General features: G+C 52.4%; 7 protein-coding genes across 7 annotated transcripts; 3 read left to right on the forward strand and 4 right to left on the reverse strand.

Moving 5' to 3' along the window:
• Positions 1–207: 207 nt before the first annotated feature.
• HMPREF1120_00065 (short-chain dehydrogenase/reductase SDR) lies at positions 208–996 on the reverse strand (the record flags this gene model as incomplete). Its single annotated transcript, XM_009154053.1, has 1 exon — positions 208–996. One exon carries the CDS (start codon positions 994–996, stop codon positions 208–210), a length of 789 nt encoding a protein of 262 aa, XP_009152301.1.
• Positions 997–1,543: 547 nt separating this feature from the next.
• On the reverse strand, positions 1,544–3,043 carry HMPREF1120_00066 (membrane dipeptidase; the record flags this gene model as incomplete). Its single annotated transcript, XM_009154054.1, has 1 exon — positions 1,544–3,043. One exon carries the CDS (start codon positions 3,041–3,043, stop codon positions 1,544–1,546), a length of 1,500 nt encoding a protein of 499 aa, XP_009152302.1.
• Positions 3,044–3,804: 761 nt separating this feature from the next.
• HMPREF1120_00067 (uncharacterized protein) lies at positions 3,805–5,424 on the forward strand (the record flags this gene model as incomplete). The annotated part of the gene is made up of 1 exon (XM_009154055.1): positions 3,805–5,424. The coding sequence occupies one exon, from the start codon at positions 3,805–3,807 to the stop codon at positions 5,422–5,424; it is 1,620 nt and encodes a 539-aa protein (XP_009152303.1).
• Positions 5,425–6,077: 653 nt separating this feature from the next.
• On the forward strand, positions 6,078–6,968 carry HMPREF1120_00068 (uncharacterized protein; the record flags this gene model as incomplete). Its single annotated transcript, XM_009154056.1, has 1 exon — positions 6,078–6,968. One exon carries the CDS (start codon positions 6,078–6,080, stop codon positions 6,966–6,968), a length of 891 nt encoding a protein of 296 aa, XP_009152304.1.
• Positions 6,969–7,763: 795 nt separating this feature from the next.
• HMPREF1120_00069 (3-deoxy-7-phosphoheptulonate synthase) lies at positions 7,764–9,244 on the reverse strand (the record flags this gene model as incomplete). The annotated part of the gene is made up of 4 exons (XM_009154057.1): positions 7,764–7,936; positions 8,054–8,956; positions 9,075–9,132; positions 9,239–9,244. 4 exons carry the CDS (start codon positions 9,242–9,244, stop codon positions 7,764–7,766), a joined length of 1,140 nt encoding a protein of 379 aa, XP_009152305.1.
• Positions 9,245–9,956: 712 nt separating this feature from the next.
• Positions 9,957–14,678, reverse strand: HMPREF1120_00070 (uncharacterized protein; the record flags this gene model as incomplete). Its single annotated transcript, XM_009154058.1, has 2 exons — positions 9,957–10,058; positions 10,110–14,678. The coding sequence occupies 2 exons, from the start codon at positions 14,676–14,678 to the stop codon at positions 9,957–9,959; spliced, it is 4,671 nt and encodes a 1,556-aa protein (XP_009152306.1).
• Positions 14,679–16,439: 1,761 nt separating this feature from the next.
• HMPREF1120_00071 (uncharacterized protein) lies at positions 16,440–16,981 on the forward strand (the record flags this gene model as incomplete). Its single annotated transcript, XM_009154059.1, has 3 exons — positions 16,440–16,485; positions 16,544–16,750; positions 16,803–16,981. The coding sequence occupies 3 exons, from the start codon at positions 16,440–16,442 to the stop codon at positions 16,979–16,981; spliced, it is 432 nt and encodes a 143-aa protein (XP_009152307.1).
• Between the last annotated feature and the right edge of the window lie 2,699 nt (positions 16,982–19,680).

Here is a 19,680-nt window from a genome sequence, read left to right on the forward strand (position 1 = left end):
CACGACTTCAAGCAAGATAGACCGCCCCGTTCACGGTGCAAACGAGCAACACATTCAATGCTCCCACGGCTATCAACGTCCCATTGTAAGAAAATCCAATCATATTAACCAGCCAGCTCCTTGGTCCTTGACTCCGCGGAGGAACCGACCATTACAAGCGAGTCTGATTGCCTTAAATAGCCACGCCTCTCCTCTCCCAGTCACAATCTACAACTTCGAAAACATACTAACCTTCATCGGCCGAACATCCAACTCCTGCGTCCAAGCACTCCTAGGCTGGGAATGCAAAAACCAATAAATCTGCGCAAGATCCGCCGGCCTCGCAAGATGAGCATCGACATCATCCAACTTCTCCGCCTGTCCAGTCCGCTGCCACTGGCGCCTCGACCACCCACCGATCAACTTGCCATCAACAGGGGTATCGACAATGACATGTGCGGCATGGATACCCCTTTCCTGATACTCGCGAGTAACAATCTGCGAGAGAGACCGCAGACCAAATTTACCTGGTGAAAAGGAGCTGAGGCCAGGGTTTCCACGTAGGGAGCCCGTGGCGCCCGTGTAGATGATCGTACCATGGCCGGCGGCCAACATGTCCGGCAAGACACATTTGGTCGCCCAAAACGCGCCGTATAAGTTGATTTTGGTGAATGATTCGAACTCTTCAGATGTAGTGTCGAGGACCGACCGGCCGTTGACTCGTCGGGCGCCCGCGTTGTAGACCATGACTTGCACAGGACCGAGGTCTTCGCGGATCCGTTGGAAGCTGGATATGACAGAAGTCTCTTCGCGTAGATCGGTGAGGTAGTAGTGTGCGGTGTTGGGACCGTGGTCGTCGTCGATGTCGGATACCATTTTCTGTAGTTTGGATTCGGTCCGTGCTAGGAGTGCGACAATAAACCCTTCGGCTGCGAAGCGGCGGGCGACTGCTTCGCCTATGCCGGGGCCTGCACCGACGACGGCGAGGACGGCTTTGTTGCTTGTGTTCTTGGACATGATCTCGCTCTCGCTTTGTTCGAGAGGTGTTGTAGATGTGGGTTGGTTGACCAACTCAGCTGTTGCTGCAGTGTGCCTTAATAAGACACAATGACGCCTATGGATGAGGTAGGCGGATCGGGCGCTGGCCTGGCTTCTGTAGACTCGATGCCGTAGTCATGCTGCCCGTCTGAGAAGGACAATATGTAATGATGCTTACGGCCGATGTTTACGTTGGCCAGTTATGCATCCTCAAGGTTTCAGTGTCCGACGCCCTCACTTCGTGATCAATAATCACAAAACCCCAAATCCGGGGAACCTCGGCAGCCATGGCTACGAGTTCAGCGAGGTAATCACACCGTGGACTTATCCTCTCCCCAGCCGACTCTAGGTCAATGATATTACAATGTAAGGCAGCGCTATAAAGTCGTCTAGTCGTCATTCTTTGATGAACACCACCAAAACCATCCAATGACGGCACAAAGATATCTCTGGGGACATGTTTAAAACTAGATTCTATCAAAATGACTTGCCGCTGTCATTGTTGGCATTGTGCACCTCAGACCGGCTACCATCCGCTCACTTCATCTTCACCCTCCTGCGTCTTCTTCTGTAGTCCTTTTGCAATCCCTTCCGCAGTCCTCCAAACCCGAAGAAGATTGCCGCCCACGACTTTCGCGGCATCCCTGTCGCTGACCCCCATTTTTAGCAACTCAGCGACCAGGTCAGGGTATTTATCTACCCCTTCTAGACCCCTTGGTGTCAATTCCCCCATTCCGTCAAAGTCACTTCCCAGACCGACGTGATCGTAGCCAATCTTCTCGCCTACATACACAATGTGTCGAGCCACTTGGTGCAAGGTATTGTTCTTCTCGTAGAACTCAGGAAGCACACTCGAGTTGGGAGGTGGCAGGCAGGAAATAAAGTCTGGGGCGAAGTTGATCATCACCAAGCTTTGGGTTTCTTTCACCAGGTCCAGAATATCATCCTGGACATTCCGGGGATGCGGACATAGTGCGAAAGCAGACGAATGTGAGAAGATGACGGGAGCGGCCGAAGTTTTGTTGGTCAGGACACTCTTTTGAGTCCAGTATGAGGTATGCGAAATATCCACGAGCATGCCGAGGCGGTTCATCTCACGAATGACCTCCTTGCCAGCTGGTGTGAGCCCTCCACGATGGTAGGGGGCGACAGTTGTTTCACCCCTTTGTGTAATCAAGGCCGCATCGGCAAAAGCATTGTGGCAATTCCAGGTGAGCGTGGCAGCGCGGACACCCAAAGCATAATACAAACGGAGAGTGGACAAAGGGGCAGATTGTGGAATTTGATGTAATCCTTCAATGCTGATTGGGGAGATCAGGGAACGGGTAGCATGAAAGTTGGACAGGGCCTCGGATAGTGGTGCTGTTGCAGGAGTAAAATTCTGAGGATAGTGGCTCTGTAACCGACGGACCAGGTCGATCTGAGAGAGCGTGTGCGCCACAGCAGTGGAATAGGTCTCGTCTGAGAAGTCGTCACTTGCATCGTCTGGACAGGCCACAAAGGCGCTCCAGAAACCACCTCCAACTTGCCCTTGTTTTAGCCGCGGGAGGTCAACATTGCCGCTCATGCCACCATGTTCGAACTCATCCCGAAACTTATCCGAGTTTATCTGATTCTTATATGCTGCTCGAATGTAAATTGCGAGATCATTGTGTCCATCAAGCAATGGAGTTCGCTCGAGAATGGCGCTCACTCGATCGGGGATCGTTCGAGGAGGTTTTTTGGGAACTGGTAGAGGGTTGTGGTCCTGCAAGCTGGGCCCCAAGAGAGCTATCACAAAGCCCACAAATACAACGATGGTGAATATCGAGACAATGGTGCTGAGGGCAGATCTAGCCGACGTCAGTGGTAGTGATTGGCTATCGTCGTCATCATTGGCCTGTTCTCCATCTTTCCAGTCGTATGGCTGGGCCTCATATGAGTTCACCTTGCCTGGCGTCCTCTTACTTGAGACACCATAGCCTTGGATCTCTGGGGCAGGTTCGTTTTGTGGGAGGAGGGGATCGAGTTCAGACTTGTAAGACATGCTCACGAAGGGGGGCAGCGGATGCCAAGATAGACTTCACCACAGGGTCTGGGGAGAGCTGTCGAATGGACTATGCCTCATTTCGTGGAATGAATACAAACGATATGCGTTGGACTAGTACTGTTCTTTTGTTAGCTTCTGTTGTCGCAGGTCAGAGTCCGCTGCAGTTTTGACCACAACTTGAACGCAGCCTGAAGCGGGTGCTTATCGCATCACAAGACCGGAGTAATGATGTTCCGAACCATTAGGGTTAGATCACGTGCAGCGCCCGCCAGAGTGGACAATACGCGCCCCTGAAAGGCAACGGATCGGGAGCTGCCAGTGTCGGTGTCACTCTCAGCTTGACGCGTTGTTGATCCAATGCAAAGGCACACTGGCAGGGCAGTTCAACCAGTTCTGGAGGACAACCACCCGCACGGCTAGAATCTTTTGGGCATCAAACAAATAAGAGGTGTAAGTAGCAATCCACGTCTAATCTGGCTCTGGCCCCCAGCGATGCAACAGCAGTGCACTGTGGCCTGAAACGTGTTTCGCATTGTCCCCTGCTCACATCATGCGTGCACGCCAACCCCGGATCCACCTTGATTCTAGCATCCAACTGTCAATTGTACTTGTACAGTTCAACTTGTGTCCGAGATGCGGCCCTAGATGTGATTCCGGTGGGCAGGGTGTCTTTCGAATTTTCTGTCGGCCGCTCGTTCCTGTCACTCTCCTGCCCTGAGTTTGAACTCTAATCGCTGATCGCAACTGCATCTACAGTCATGTCGGCCAACTCTGGAAGCGGCGGAGTCAGAAACCTTCGGGCTATGTTCGAGAACAAGGCCAGCGACCAATCCACGTCTCCCCCAAGTCGAGGTCGATCTCCGAACCCCTCCGAACTCTCCAACAACAGTAGACCTGTCAGCAAAGTGCGCTCGAGCTTTGTTGCAGTCGAGCGACCAGGGGAAAACGGAAGTGCGCCGATTGTCGGTCTTATGCGGAGGCCCAGTCAATTGAGCAGTCACAGTGAGAATAAAGAGAATCATACGATGGACAGCAGCCAGCCTGAGAAGCCGCCGAGCATGACACAAGTTCCAGAAAAGACAGACGCTGCAGCGGAGACAGAAAAATCACCACCAGATGCTGCTCCTGTTGAAGGTGGACTTGGTAATATCTTGAAGGGATCCGCTTTTGTCGAAAGCACACCGAGGAAAGATACTTCAGATGCGCGGAACTTAGGTGTTGCTCTGTCTTCTGGTGCATTGCACGACAAACCTACCCCGGCGCCATCCAATTCAAAAGACGATACAAAGGCTGCGGAGATGGTTCAGAAGATAGATGCTAGCAAGGAGAGCAAGCCAGGGCCTCCGCCCACCACGGTGCTGCAGACGACAAAAACTGCTCAGCCTATAAAGCCTCCTCCCACAAGACAGGCCATCACAAAGCAAGCACCGAAGTCTCCTGTTGCCTCGAAACCTTCGCCCAAGAACCCCACCTCTCCAATGGCGCATATCAGAGGAGGCCCGGCGAAGATCAGAGGAGTCATGGACTCGGCAAAAGAGGCACAGAAGGGCAGAGATGCCGTCAAACACGAGGGTCCCAAGTCTGCCGAAAAGGCGTCATCAGCCGCAGCAAAGTCAGATAGCCGACCAAAACCCAAGCCAGCACCGGTGAATACCCAGAAACAACCCGGTCCAGCATCACCCAAGACTGCGAGAACTTCTGTCGGCGTGAAACCTAGATCACCTAATATATCTAACAAGCTTCCCGCGGCTGCTACCGCACTTACAGCAGCATCTGCTGCTAGGACTGAGGCACACCGTTCACCTACAGACCCTCACCCGCGTCAATCCATTGCCAAAAAGCCTTCTGCTACGTCAGTACGACCACCTCGAGCCAGCACGTCGTCGACTACAACTACTCTGGCCAAGAAAACGTCGCGTGCTTCGTTGACCAACGGACATGATAGACCTAAATCACGCGTGAGCACAAGCAAGCCAGATGAAGGGTTCTTGGCAAGGATGATGAGGCCCACGGCAAGCAGCGCTCAAAAGGTCCATGAAAAGGTTCAGATTAACAGTCCACCGAGGCCAAAGGTTGCCCCGTCGCACAAGTCCAAAGAAGCTGTCAAACACAAAGCACCGCCGAAGATGCACCTACAGCCGTCCTGTCACCACGAACAGGAGAATAAGGAGAACGAGGGTGCAAATGACCAGGATTCATTGCCAGAAGTAGCAGCCATGTCCCCGCTCACAATGGCCAAGGAGGAGGCGACGCACATTGATACCGAAAAGGGACATCCTCAAGTCGAGAAGGAACATTCTCAGGCCGAAAAGGAGCATCCTCAGGAAATACCAACCGAGTCGACAGTGGAACAGAATGGAGAGCCAGTGGCAGTTTAGAGGAGGGCAAATGCTTGAGATTCGAGATTGGGGTTTTACAATCATCTTCATGTTTTCCCCTTGCAGCAATTTAGCGGATGGTTTCAGAGCATTCTCTTAGCGGACATCTGGAATTGCAATGATTTGTTCACCCTTCTCCCCAGATGGATTCCGCATGTCTTGTCAAAAGTTTAGTTTCGGGCCCGACATCTGTCCCAACATGGTAAGGTGACATACCTTGTGTTATTCAAGCCCGATTGCGGCCACAACTTCTATTCAAGTCGATTTTGAGTTTAGGCTGTCTTTTGGGTCCTTATTGAAGTCGATATCCGGGATGGATCGAAGTGACCTTTCATTATTCCGCCCCGTCTCTTGGTCTTCAGCAACTTTGTCTCCAACATTATCATTTTTATGAGCATAGTCTTTGGTGTCTTCTTTCTCTGATGATTAATTTTGAGGACGAATGACTGGTGCTGCGGCAGAGTATCCATGGCGCCGCCAGATTCTTTGTGCAAGATGGCTCAAGACTCGATGGTTGGTATAAAGGTCCATGGCCAGTCATAAGCTTCGGTCATTCTCTCGTGCTGCTTTGATTTTCCGTTCTGATTAACCATAACGATAAACAAGAAAAACAATATATATCAATCAGGAGGATACTGATACTGACACTCATCATGCAATTGACAGCATCAACAGTCGCAGCCATCCTGGCCTTCACCGTGGCCCAGGTGGGTGCGCTTCCCTCTCCTCAACAGACCACCACCGGCGATTCTGTGGCGGCAGCAACATCATCTTCGACTCCCGCAGCACCGCCTAATCCAACTGCCGAGTCTGGTGCTGGTGCGCCGGTACACTATGCCGAGGAGGCGGACTATCCTGAGGACGAGGCCTACTATGTGGTCGAGAAGCGCTGGACGCCCTCGAACCATCCTTCCGGCCAAGGACAACACCCTGGTGCGCCGAGCAATGGCAATGAAATGACGCATAGCTGGCCTGGTGCCGGTGCCGCTGGTCATCCTCATCCATACCGGGGCCAGCACTACGGCGGTCCAGGCTTTGGCTCCCATGGTGGTGCTGCCGCTGCTCACGGTCCCATGGCATCCGAGTCGGACGAGTACGACGACGACTACGACTATGACTACGAGGACGACGACGAGCCAGCTACTGGTCATCTTTCCCGCCGCGGCGTTGACGTGGACAACGACGAAGAAGAAGATGGAGAAGACTATGAGAACGAGAATGGGAAACGACTCGACCGTCGCTTCGGCTTCAAAATCAAGCAATTCAAATGGTGGCAACACCAGACCATGAAGCCGCTCGACTTCGTCGTCGGTAATCCCAATATTCGGAATTTGAACTTCAAGGATGGTGCCCGTACCACGCCTTTGGGAGTTGGGATGAGGCGTCGGCGTCGGGATGTGCCGGCTCCTGGGGCTGGACAGCAAGGGGAACAGAATACTCCCGCCACGCCTGACGACACCGCCTATCATGGTATCGCTCAAGATGCTGACGGTAATTATTACTTCTATTACCCCGAGGAGCAGGAGGAGGAGGCGAAGAACTAGAGCGAGGTCTTTCGTTCTTTTGCGAAAGGTAGGTAGGTAGGTAGGTACTTAATGTTGCTCGACCTCGGGATATATCTGTCCTATTTATTAACATGCAAAAAAAGTTTGTGCTTGCTTTGCATTGGATTTCATTCAGTTCATTTAATAATGTACATATACATAGTCCTATCACGGTGTATAGGCTGGTTAAGGGAAGACATACACACATAACCTGTCGGGTTTTTATCACAATCACTACTATCTGGGTAGGTAATCTGGGAATGGCAATGTGCTGTATCTCAGGTAGTCGACCGGCTAAGGTACACGTACTGCTCATCACTGTTCAGGTCATCCTCGGTTTTTGGAATTAACATTCTCACTTTTGCATTTTCGTTGCTGGTCGGAAAGGAAAGCTAACCTCAAACCAGTGCGCGAGCGTGGTTTGCCAAAAGATCCATAGCTAGTAAACCACCCGCATGCGTACACTCTCTGTACAAGTCTGCTTTTGCTATTTTTCGTTTCCCCTTTTGTTCATAACGGTTCATTGACAACCTGGATCCGAATCCGCCGGCGAGGCGAGAGCCCGGCCCTGTTTCCCGCAATGTCTGTCATATTCTATTGCCTTTTGAGTTTTCGCTGAAAACGTCGCCCTCATATCTTATTTTGGCACCCGAGAAAATTGACTGAGTGGGTAGTCTCCTCGACTTGTCATTCATGCATCCGTAGCCTCCCGTGCCTTCGCAATTCCGTCCGTCATCATCACTCACTCATTCGACTAATGCAACGCAGAAATTTGGGACGCATCAACGAGTGCCATTAATGGCTGGCGCCATTGACAATTTTGCCGCCGAGTTTCTCTCTTCGTTTGCGCACGGCGGTGGCCAGCATGTCGAGCACTTGCTCCGTGTCTTCCCAGCCAATGCAGGCGTCGGTAATGGAGACGCCGTACTTGAGGCCGGCTTTGCCTTCGGGAGGAACTTTTTGATTGCCTAGACAATATATTAGTCCCGCAGCAAATTCACTGGGTCATTTATTGTGTCGAGAGAGGACATTGGGAAGCTTGTCGCGACCTCAACAGCAATCACCATTGACTTTTGTAGACTCACCTTCATTGATATGACTCTCAATCATAACACCCATGATTCCTTCCTCTCCCTCCTCGATCTGATCAGCCAAAACCTTCGCGACTTTCGGCTGGTTGGTATGTTTCTTCTCGCTATTGCCATGCGAACAGTCGACCATGACACGGGGACTGAGGCCCTTTGCGGCCAAGTTCTCTTTAGCTTTGCGAATGGATTCCCTATCATAGTTTGTACCAGTAGTGCCGCCGCGCAAAATAACAAAGCAGTCCTCGTTGCCGACGGTGCCGACGATAGCGACGACGCCCGGTTTGGTGACAGACAAGAAGTGGTGCGGGTGTCTCACGGCGCCGATAGCATCGATGGCGACGCCCAACGTGCCGTCGGTGCCGTTCTTGAAGCCCACGGGGAAAGACAGGCCGGACGCCAATTCCCGATGTAGCTGGGACTCGGTGGTCCTGGCCCCGACGGCGCCGATACTGAGCAAATCTGCCAGGAACTGCGGCGAGATGGTGTCGAGCATCTCACTGGCGATCGGCATTCCTTTGTCCGTCAGGTCCACGAACAACTGCCGACTCAGCCGAAGTCCCTTGTTGATGAGGAAACTGCCGTCGATTTCGGGGTCGTTGATCAACCCCTTCCATCCTACCGTCGTGCGAGGCTTCTCTAGGTACGACCGCATCACAATCACCAGGTCATCTTTGTGTTTTTCCTTCAGCTTCAATAATCGGTCGCAGTAGTCGAGTGCGGAGACAGGGTCGTGGATCGAGCAGGGTCCAACGATGACCAATAGTCGTCGGTTCGGGTCTTTGTCTTGTATCACGGCCACGCAGTCGTCGCGTCCTTGCAGCACCGTCGCTTTCGAGGTTGCCGTCTGGGGGATCTCATGTTGGAGCAGATCCGGCGGTGTGAGAGGGTTGTAGCCCCGGACTATGGGAAACAATATGAGTCAGACAGAGATCATTGCGAGTTTCTTCGGTTCCATGTCTCTTTTCTTTGTGATCTTCATCTTCGCCGTGGGAAAAAGGGGACAAGCAAAGGCACATACTCCGCCAATCTTCCGAGCTTTCTCTGTTGCCGACGTTCGGGTTCGTAATGTAGTAGGACTGTGCTCGTCATGGTTCCATTAATCAATGTCCTAGACGTCGAAAGACATGTGGGGGTTCATCGTGGACGAGAGGGATAGAATAGTAGCAGTCAGGAAACACTCACAGCCATGATTCTCTAAGCAGCGCAAAGCAGCACAGGAACACAATCACAGACAATCCGAAAGAAAGATACCACGACGGAGGACGAGGGCGCAGGAAAGGTGACTCCCTCTGGGTACTACCTGTATGGAGCGGGCGGCGGTGACGGTTCAAAAAATTAATTACCTGAGGTGGGTGGAGACCGGCACTCAATACGAATCCACAGTAATACAGTGGCTGTACAATGGCAATACAGGGTCCTACCACAAAGCTTCCAAGGTTGGTCTCGATCGGCCGAAAACACATCACGTGGATTACAGGACATACCACTCCAACACGTGCAATGGCACACCATTACCATCTCGCCGATTGGCCACAAACAGTTCGAAAAGACCGCAACCACTGGCACCGGCATCCCGACACCGGCCCCTGAGTGCGCAGCCTTGTCGACATGAAAAATCAATTGCCCTTCAAGTTGTTCTCTCTACCAGCTGAACGAGACTGGTAGGTACGAGGAGTAGTAGGTTGGCATTCCTTATTATATTGTAGGTTCTTTGTGTGCAGGTGCTGGACACCAACCACGGCACTGGCCCCGTCGATCTTTGCTGCTCCATTCACACGCCCTCTTTCCAATATCTATACCTTGGTCTCCTGCTCTTGAGCTCCGATGCATGCACCGATGCACCATGGATAGCCCACATCGTTGTGTCTAGTTTCCAGTCTATGGCCCATCTATATTAGTCTCAAGCCCCGTTCACTTCGGTTTCCTCCATCTCCTTTGCCAATGACATGGCGTCGTGGAACAGGTCAATCAAACAGCCCGCAGACCATGCCTGTGTGGGTGACTATAACAATTGTTAGTATCGACCACAAACGAGTCTCAGTGGAAAACATACCGAATCAGCACAGAATGTCCCGTCTTTGTTGGTCAACTCTGTCAACCCTTTCCACGGGCTATCCTTGATCGCTTGTTTACACCCGACCAGGCGCTGCGTCACCTGTTGATATGATTCCAAACGAGCCGCTGGCGTAGCACGGCGCATGAGATCAAACTTGAGCAGTGCTCGCAAGAAGAATCCGGTAGGCCACAGCCATTCTGGACCTTGATGGTAATTTCTGCCTTTGGATGTCGCAAAATCGGTCGAATCTTCCGAATTGTTGTAGTAGGGTCGGTAGTTCAAGTCCGAGGGGTCAAGTGTCGCCATCCCTGTAGGTCCACGCAACACATCGTCGGCCATTTTCAGTGCCAATAGCGCATTTTCAGGTGTGAACAAGTCCGGAGCCACTGTCATGGCGATAGGAAAGTTGGGTCGAAGTTGATAGTCTTCGTACGGTTTTCCAGACCGATACAGGTCCTTGTATATCCCTCGTCGGTTGACGAGCTTCGAAACGACATCGTGCTGGATATCATCTTTGGGATCCGCAGGAACCCAGTAGCATTTCTCAAAATTGGCTTGGATGCGATCGGCCCAGTCCGCAAAGGAAATATTGTCGCCTTGGTCGGTTTTCACGCCTGAATACTGGTACTTTCCTTGCTTGTAAAGTTCAGATACCCATCTCAAGGCACTGTAGCAGAGCCCAGTGATTTCGACCGCCGCACCATCGCGGGGAGTACCAGGAACACCTTTGCTGCCGGCACGTTCGCTCTCGCCCATTTTGTCCATCCATGTTCCACAGTTGAATTGGTTCCCTCCAAAGATGATACCGGTCTCCCAGTCCACGTGGACATCTATCTGGAATCCTTCAGGTTTCATCTGCATGTCCAGTTCAGGTCCAGCATTATGTTCCCGGAAGGACAATCCAGATGCATGACGCTGCAGAACTTCTTGGATGATTTCTTCCACTGTTGATTCCGTCGAATACGCGCGCGGGTCATCGTACGGAAACCAAGTATCATCGTACGGAAGGAATCGGCGAGGCACCTTCTCTTGTAGAAGCGATAGCCCATCCGGCACGATCTTGGTGTAGTCCTGGATGTTCTGGAGGAAAAACCAAGGGGAGTCCCTCGAGTTATATCGTGGAGCAGCGCCACTGCTCAGCAAGTTCGGGATCAATCCATGCTTCAGCACGCTTCCAAAGGCTCTGATGTGCTCCTTAGCTTCTTCAAATCGCCCCGTGCACAGAAACAGTCCACGCAATGAGATGAAGACATCCCGGCCCCAACACCTGGCCCATTCCACCGAGAAGTGCGGCAGTCCGGCCGCTAGGGAAGGGACACTCTTATTCGGCCATAGGGATGCAGTCTTGACATATCCCTCCATTTGTGTGCTCACCACGGCGAGACTCTGAAGGAAATCTTGGCCTTGTCTGATGTTTGAGCTCATCAGGTCCATTGATCTCTTGAAAGCAGCGTTGTAACCAACTTGGACAATCAAAGCAAAGTAACGCGGTAAGAGGAAGCTTGGAATGATGCGCACAGCATCGAACCGTTCTTTGAACCACTTTGCGGGCTCCTCTAGGCGGGAATAACCCTCACGCTTCGAGATTGTTTCCAAACGGCCAACGATGAAATCCAGCGCCCACTGCCCAGCGCGAAGGTGGTTGCACAACGCGTGACCAAGGTCGTTCCGTCTGACAATACCTTCGAGAACACTCCACCAGCCTTGAAGCCCTGCGTATACCAGCGGACCGTAGCCTGGTATGTGGTAGACTCCGTCTTGACCCATGCTCGAATCGCGCTCCTCGGACTCGCACCGGTAGAGGACCGAGTTCAGGTCGATCAGGTCAAGCGCTCCGAAGGCTGTCTCAGTCCCACTGGCTATGAAAGCTCCAAGACCAAGAGAATGTTCTGCAGAGGGAACCCAAGTCTCGAAAAGAGCAATCGACCCAGGTGGGAAGAAATCGGCAATGGTGATAGTAGTGTCACCATTGTCGGATGTGATAGTTGCACCTTTGATGTTCCTTACCCGGGATGGTAACCCGACCAGGTTGTCTTTGTCAGCCAATGCGGCTTTCTTTGCTTCCCTGCTCTGGTCCACCTCAAGTACCCAAGCTCCGAGTTGACGTGCTTTTGTTCCTGCCAAGTGCACAGGACTCAAGCCACCATTTCCATTACCACAACCTGGGAACGCCGTGTGCGCGATGAGAAAATATCCTTTGCGGGAGTCCGGGTGCACTCGGTGCAGAGTAATCAGCTCACCCTCGTGGTGAAGGAATGTCTCATCGTATCCATCTTTGCCCATCATAGTGTGGATCTGATTGAGCAGCTTCTTCACCCCAGCAATCCCTCCTTCACCAGCACCGGTGGGAACGGTACCATCAGAGCTCGGTGACGTGTACTTTCGGTGTTCGTGGACGATCTCAACAAGCTTTGGGTAGATCTCATCGAAGCCCATCACACTGCCTGTAGCACAAGCACACATGTTCACCAAGGCAGCTGTGGGAAGGGTATCTCGGGCATCTCGTTTTTGAGCCGGCATCTCGTTGTCATGAGTGCAGTCCATAAAGAGAGCATGGACTGGGGATTCTCTAATATGCTTCACAACTTCCTTGGTTCTCGGACCATTTCCGTTAACCGTGGAGTTGGCTTCAGTCTTTGATCGTTGCGGCACATTGATCTCGAAGCTGCCAATGGGTCGACCACAGTGTCGGTGTACAATCCTGCTCAGTTCTTGTGTGCTCCACGCTTGCATAGCCTCTCGGATCAGAGCGCTCAGACCCAACCGCTTCACGAAGACGTAATCCGTCTCTTCATTGCCGGTGAACAATTCCGCAAACACAGCAAGATTCGGTTGGACCTTTCTCGCTTCATCGAGAAGATACTCCGCAACATGTATTGGCGTAGAGTGGCAATTGTCGATGCGAAACGCAGTGAAGTATTTTGCCATGAGCCGCACGTATTGTGTCATGTGCTCCCACAAGTACGGATTATCCTCCGGTCCACTGCCATAGCGCAACTTGACACAGTCGCTCCATGGAATGAGTTCTCTCCTGAGATAAGGTCGCCAGTCCGGACCAGCGTTGTCTTTCATGGCATCTGCAGCCCAGATCCAACCGTTCACCGCAAGGGATAACGACCTAGGGTCATGCTTTTTGGTTGTCTCATTCAGTGGCAACCGAGCAAAGTAAGTTTCGATCAGAGGGTGCTCCTTGGTGACCGGACCAAGCAGCGGGCCATTAGGATCCAATCTCGTGTACTCTAATCTGCCTTTGACCTGAGAAAGGATGGCCTCGACGTCTGCATCATATTCCCGGTAAAAGGGGAGGTTGAGCTCGTTCAAGATTGATTTTGTGGCGTCCTCGACGGCATGAATATCAGCGCCATCATCGTACCGCCCATAGAGGACTGTCAGCATTGCCGAGGCAATCTCAGGGTCGACCTTTCGGGAAAAGCGACCGTCGATACGCAACCCATGGAGCAACCCTTTGGTTTTGAGGAAATTTGCCTTTTGGTAAAGCGACCACGACTTCACCGAATCAAGTCCGCCGCCAACGGCATCTTCGAAGCCACCCGATGGCAGCTTGGTGCTGCCCTTCTTCCAGGCTTCAAGAATAGCCTTCGTATCAGATTTGACGTCGCAAACAAAATACTCCCACAGGCGAATTTTGTTGATCACATGTTCCTTGATCCCCTCAACTGCCCTATCCAGGTCATTGATATTGTTGAAGGTTGTTGGCAGGCCAAGTGACTCGAGCTGGGCGCTATACTCAAGTAGAGCATCGTCCATCTCAAGCGCTGACTGCAGCCATGGCGCAGTCACCACGTTGTAGCCGGCTTCAGGATGCTCCTCGAGCCATTGGCTGTTATTGGCCGTGTGATTGAAGACGACATCAGTCAAACCCAACAGCTCGTGCTCTTCTTCCATTGACTTCACCATTTTGGCAACGTCCTTTTCCCCGCCCGGGAAGAGCTCCGAGTCGAATGCCAGCTGGTCATACAAGCTGTAAGGTGAATTCGACTCGCCCCTCTGTTGCAACGGGGTGAAGTGGACCATGTTGTATCCTCTTGCGCTGATACCCTTGAAGTGCCGGTCCCAATCTTCCGGATATTTGCCCATGAATTTGGACACCACAGAGAAGATGCCCAAAGCGTCCAACGGCAGGCTTGAACCAGCCAGCGACAATTTGGGTTCGATGTCGACATAGTAGGTTTGTGTCCGGGTAGGCCGAGGGGTCTCGACATCGGCGAGCGAGAATTTGGGCAGAGGTGTGTAGGTGGTATAGAAGGAGAAGGCTCCGGCACAAGTGATGGGAATGTCTATTTCGAGAGTCCGATTGAAGTCAGGATGGAGTTTGTACTCCCGAAAGTGGTTTCGATCAAACGCCTGGCCCGGTTCAGGGATGTTCACCCAGAGGCTTCCCTGCCGGCATATTGAACTTGTTCCTTCGATGGCGAACCTCAAATAGTAGGCAGGGTCGGTAGGCGCAGGCAGGTAGATGTACTCATGAGGCACATCTGGCGCACCGGCATCGGTGAGGGGTAGGAAGTAGACCTGACGGGTCCCCTGGTGAGTCTTGGGAGGCATGATGCAAACGTGGCACCGCAGGCGGCGACCAAGGTTTGTTGTTCTGTTCGTGGAAGGACAGCTATCTCATAATTCGCTCGTCCAGGCAAACTTGTGTATTGCGGTAAGGCGTGCGTCAAGGAGCGCTCAGGACCACAGGACAAACAACGGATGTCACAAAAGGATCGACAGAAGATAGGGATACTGGGGATAAGGATGAAGAGCAACGATGATTCTCGCCGCCCGTACGTGTAAAAAAATTCAAATCCAGCTCAGGTCATGGTTGAGGCATTGAGATAAAAACCATCTCAATCGCTACAATGCAGGCGACGGGTGACAGCAGCAGGAAGCCTCAACCGGGGACGAACAAGGATGGGAAAGTCCAGCACGCCCAGCGCCTGGATTATTGGCGCGGTAAGGCAGGCGGCGGCGGCGGCGGTTCCTGCATTCCGGAGGCCCAATGGCGGGGAAGCAGCCTGTGGCGGCCCCCATGAGGGTGTACGATTAGGCGGGTGGTCAACAATCCACGGGCCCAGTAGGCCTAGATTGCGGGCGGTTGTCGGTAAGCGGATGCCTAAGTGGGTGATGCTTATTATTTCAGGTACTATCTACCACTATATTAGTACTACTACTTGTCCTAGTTCTGATTCTGTGTTTATTTCCTATCCACTCGGCGTCAGTGGCTGAGGAAGAATGGCCGTTGGGATGATAGCATTGGCACATATTGTTGCTGATATCCATTTAAGCGCAGCCAAATTTGTACTATATTTCTGCTTTTGCGTCATCACTGGCAGTAACTTGCGAGGACTGGACGGGCAGCGAGAAGTTGTTGTACGATTATGTGCAGTGCAGTGGTAGGAAAGTATCCATGACTTGAATGTGATGTCTTGCAGAGAACCTTTTCATCGTACTTCCAAGTTCTGCAATGAGACCGCTTGGCCCTTGATTGGGGTGTGGCCACTGGAAGGCAGGAGTAGCAACAGGATCGGAGTCCCTACATGCAGTGTCTGTCTGAAAGACTACTCAACTTCGTTCTGTCCGCACACGGCGACCAGTTGGTAGCGACCTAGCAATGTACCACATTAGTATGCAAGGAAGAACAAGGCGCCGGATAGTTTGATAAGGTATTGAGGAGCAATACTAGTAATTTGAATGTAGCCGCAAGAACCTGGCACCTAGAAGCTTTCTTTAGGACTTGAGCGAGGTCATCAGGCTGACGGTGACGCAGACCGCCAATGTTGCCTGTGTTGCATTGGCTTACTCCTACTACTAGTGGTTAAGGTGCCAGTGGTACCTACCATCTACCTTAGGTAGCCACCAAAAAGTCTGCTGAGCGAGGCCTGAAGGCATCCTCCACCATTTTTCTGTCGCGTCATTTTTCTCTCCGCACGTGTGACCGTCAAAGGCACTTTTCCCTTAGGCGACCTCCGCTCTGCAAGACAAAATGATGCAAACATACCAGACTTTTAAGTGACACACACGAAAGGTAGCACTACAACTTCCTGTAGAGGGCGCCGGGTCTTTATTCCCATTCATTACTACACAGTTCGGTGCAGCACTTGGGGCGGGCTTTATTACTCACCATCACCACTGCTATTCTCGAAGTCCCTCCCGCCCGCGCCATTGTTCCGTCCTCCTTTGTCCTTGAACACCCCGCCTCTCAACACAACACCACTGCCACCCGCTTTTGCAAGTTCGCATCCGATCCGTCCATATAAGACCGATTCTACTAGCACCACATCACATACGCGTGTACCGGTCCACCAGTTTGATTTATTCAAGATGTCAAGGGGGGGCTCCGCGGTTACCTACGGCCGAGGCGGCGCAGGTAAGAACCCGCCAACGTTGAAAGAAAGGCGCGTACCGGTCTAATAACGGATTTGTAGGCAACGTCACCACCAGGAACGACCAATCCCCTAGATTTGAGCCCGAAAGCACGCCTACCTTGAAATCCAAGAAGTACACCACTGGTCGGGGCGGTGCGGGCAACATGGCCAAAAATGACTTTGACCACCCGGAAGAAGCGCGGCGCGCCCAAGACGTTGACGTTCCAGGGATCACCCTTCCTGAGGGATCTTTCCACACTGGTAGAGGTATGTATGAGTGAAGCGCACATGCAAGAGACCTTGCTTAACTATGCAACAGGCGGAATGGCCAACACGTATAAGCCGACGGACGAGGAGCTCCAGGCAGCCAAAAGTCACAACGAGAAGGTGCGCAGGGAGTCTTTCCATCGTGGAGGGTCTCAAGACCGAGGCACGATCCGAGCACTAGCGGACAAGGCGAAAGAAGCGGTTACTGGAAAACAGGGCGGCGATAAGTGAACGCTGATCTGGATCAACGAGCAGCCGGTGTATTTTTGTGTTTGATGTGACTTCCAGCCTTGATTTTCTTGATGCAGCGGGGCGATATACCGGTTGGTTACTGGGATAAGGCCGCATCGTCATTACAGGCGAGCTGGTTTTTTTGCGAGTATTGTTACAGCGTCGACTTGGATCCGTTTCCTTACTATATTTAATGCAGTCGTGCTGATGATCGAAGCACCTTGGTTGCAAGGGCAGCGAATGAATGACCTCGGGCGAACAGCAAAGTTTTCGATCAACTCTGGAACAGTCTGCGATTGGCGATACAACTGCCTAGCAACACTAACCGTCTGAATCCTCCAGGGGTCAAAGGCTGACAGAGACCGAAATATAGCACAGCATGGGTGTCAGTTCCAGAAGAGTCGCGGGATGCTCCCACACTGACAACGAAATGTCGGTGCCCGGGATCTGTACTTTGGCAAAACTCGATTGCTCATACCAACTCCTCCCCATAGCGCACGTAAATTCGAGGCAGTCTGGAGCTTCTGGCCCAGCGATCCAGCGATGGAAGTGAACAGCGAGGCATCCAAGTTATCGAGTGAATCCGACGCCGGCGCTTCTGTTGCACATCATGCATTGCCGCAAAGTGACAGGTCATTCTATTGCGGGCAGTGTTTGTCCTAGCAGTTTCAGTCATCCCGGCCCCTGTTCACATGACAGCATTGCAAACCGAAACACAACTCCGTTGTTTGTTGCATACCTAGCAGTCCGCTGATGGACAGTCCTCAACATTGCATATCAGAGCGGCATCAAATGGCGGGACGGGGCAACACTGAGGGACAGAAATTGCAGTGCATTTTATTGTCGTACGCGACCGTACGTTGTATGCCGTTGTATGCCGGCAGTGCCAGAAGAGAAGCCACAGTTTGTCTGCAGCCTCATCGGCAATCTAGAAGAGTGTCAAATAACGTCTGCCCGCTCTACAACGCAAAAGGGTTTAGCATACGAGATCTACTGCTGCCACTAGTACAACGTAGTCTGCTACTGCTACCGATGGACCCCCTGCGGGTCTGGGTATCGAGGAGCAAAAGACCAAGCCCAGACGGAACCCACTGCAAGCTGTCAAAGAAGAGATTTCAGGAACACTGCGCGACAACTAGCTTCGAGTGAAAGCTTGCTCCTTGGAAATTTCTGGCGTACAAGGTGAGGCTCCTAATGGAGCAGAGCCGGAGGCAGATGGTCTGTGTTTTTCCCTGGCGCCGTGTCGGTTTCAAGAGTGATGGTGGACAAACTTGGAGCGCGCCCGGGCAGTGGCAGACCGAGTCATCCTCAGTGGGACATGTCATGCAGTAGCTGGATGGGGCTCGGGAGCCGCCCGAGGTCACAATGGACAGTTCAAGTTGGTCGAGTTCTTGCTTTGCCTGCAATGGCAGAAACAGCAGCAGGCATATAAACAGCGGAACCACCAATGAAGGATGAACCGGCTCGGGTCTGATAAGTCTAGCCATGCAAGTGGACCAGGATATTTTATGGTTACCAACAAGAGCCGTCGCCTGAGGCTCAACAAGCCGGGGGATCCTCACCGTGGAGTCTGAGCTTGGGACGAGTGGATTTATCGAGTGAGGATCTGCTATGATACTACCCTGTCATGGCCACTTGGCTGCCAACGCAATAATACAGTGTGGCAGCACGAACCGACGCCATATGTCATGAGAGACGTGTAAATGCACGTGTGTCGTGAGAGTTGAAGAGTCGACTCGAAATACAGTGGCGATAGGTGCTGATGGGGATGATCGATAAATGTGGGTGCGATCGCGAGTGCGGAAAGTACCTACAACTACTTACAGGTGGTACCTGGTATGGTATGAAGTTCCCGAAGCAGATTTGCCGGTGGAAGCTGACCGCTGCCTCGACTCGTGCCTCACATCCGTCTCTTTTGTCAACCTCGCTACATTGTACGTACCTACGTATGAAATAATAGCCTATACCTTACCCGCCTAGGTAGGTAGGTCTTCGCCCACCGACCCAGTCATTGCTCGCTTACAGGTAGTCGTGGCTTAGGTAGGTACGCCCCAATTGACTACTAGTAGGGGCCGAGGGAACTCCCTGGAGAAGTATTTACATAAGTGATAACAATACCTAGGTATACAGTACAGCAGTAACAGCCACTTCGTGGATGCCGGCGCAAAACCGGTCAGCGAGTCATGAGAGGTGCTTGGACAATCCCAGGCTTGATACAAATCCCTGCATTTGTTTCCATTCGGCCAGTTGATTCTCGCTCCAAGTCTGCCGTATGTCTGTTCCGTGCCTACCGGGGAACCCAGACGCCTGGGCCCCTGTCGGGTGCAGTTGACCTGTTTGGGCGAGGCTAGCTTCAACCAGAGAAGCGGAACGGCGTAGCAGATCACTAGCAGCCTGGAAGTGGGAAAGCCTAAGGCATGCAACCCTGGTGGTCTGGGGCCTGAGGTAGCAGTACTAAGAGATGCACAAAATCCTTAGCACTGCTAGTTGCACGCCTCTAACAAACAACCCGCACGCCTAAAGAGCCCTAAGGACCAGGGAGACCTCGACTTTCGGGTCTTTGGGAACGCCGCCGCCGCCATCCTCCCACCTGGCACCTGCGCACGGGCGTCGAACTGCAGGCTGCGGTGCCCTCTGGGGCTGTCAGTGGCAGACTGAAAAGTTCCAAGGTGCATCTCACCACCGCACCACCTAGTCAA

Source organism: Exophiala dermatitidis (genome assembly GCF_000230625.1).
Source record: "Exophiala dermatitidis NIH/UT8656 unplaced genomic scaffold supercont1.1, whole genome shotgun sequence".
Classification (NCBI taxonomy): domain Eukaryota; kingdom Fungi; phylum Ascomycota; class Eurotiomycetes; order Chaetothyriales; family Herpotrichiellaceae; genus Exophiala; species Exophiala dermatitidis.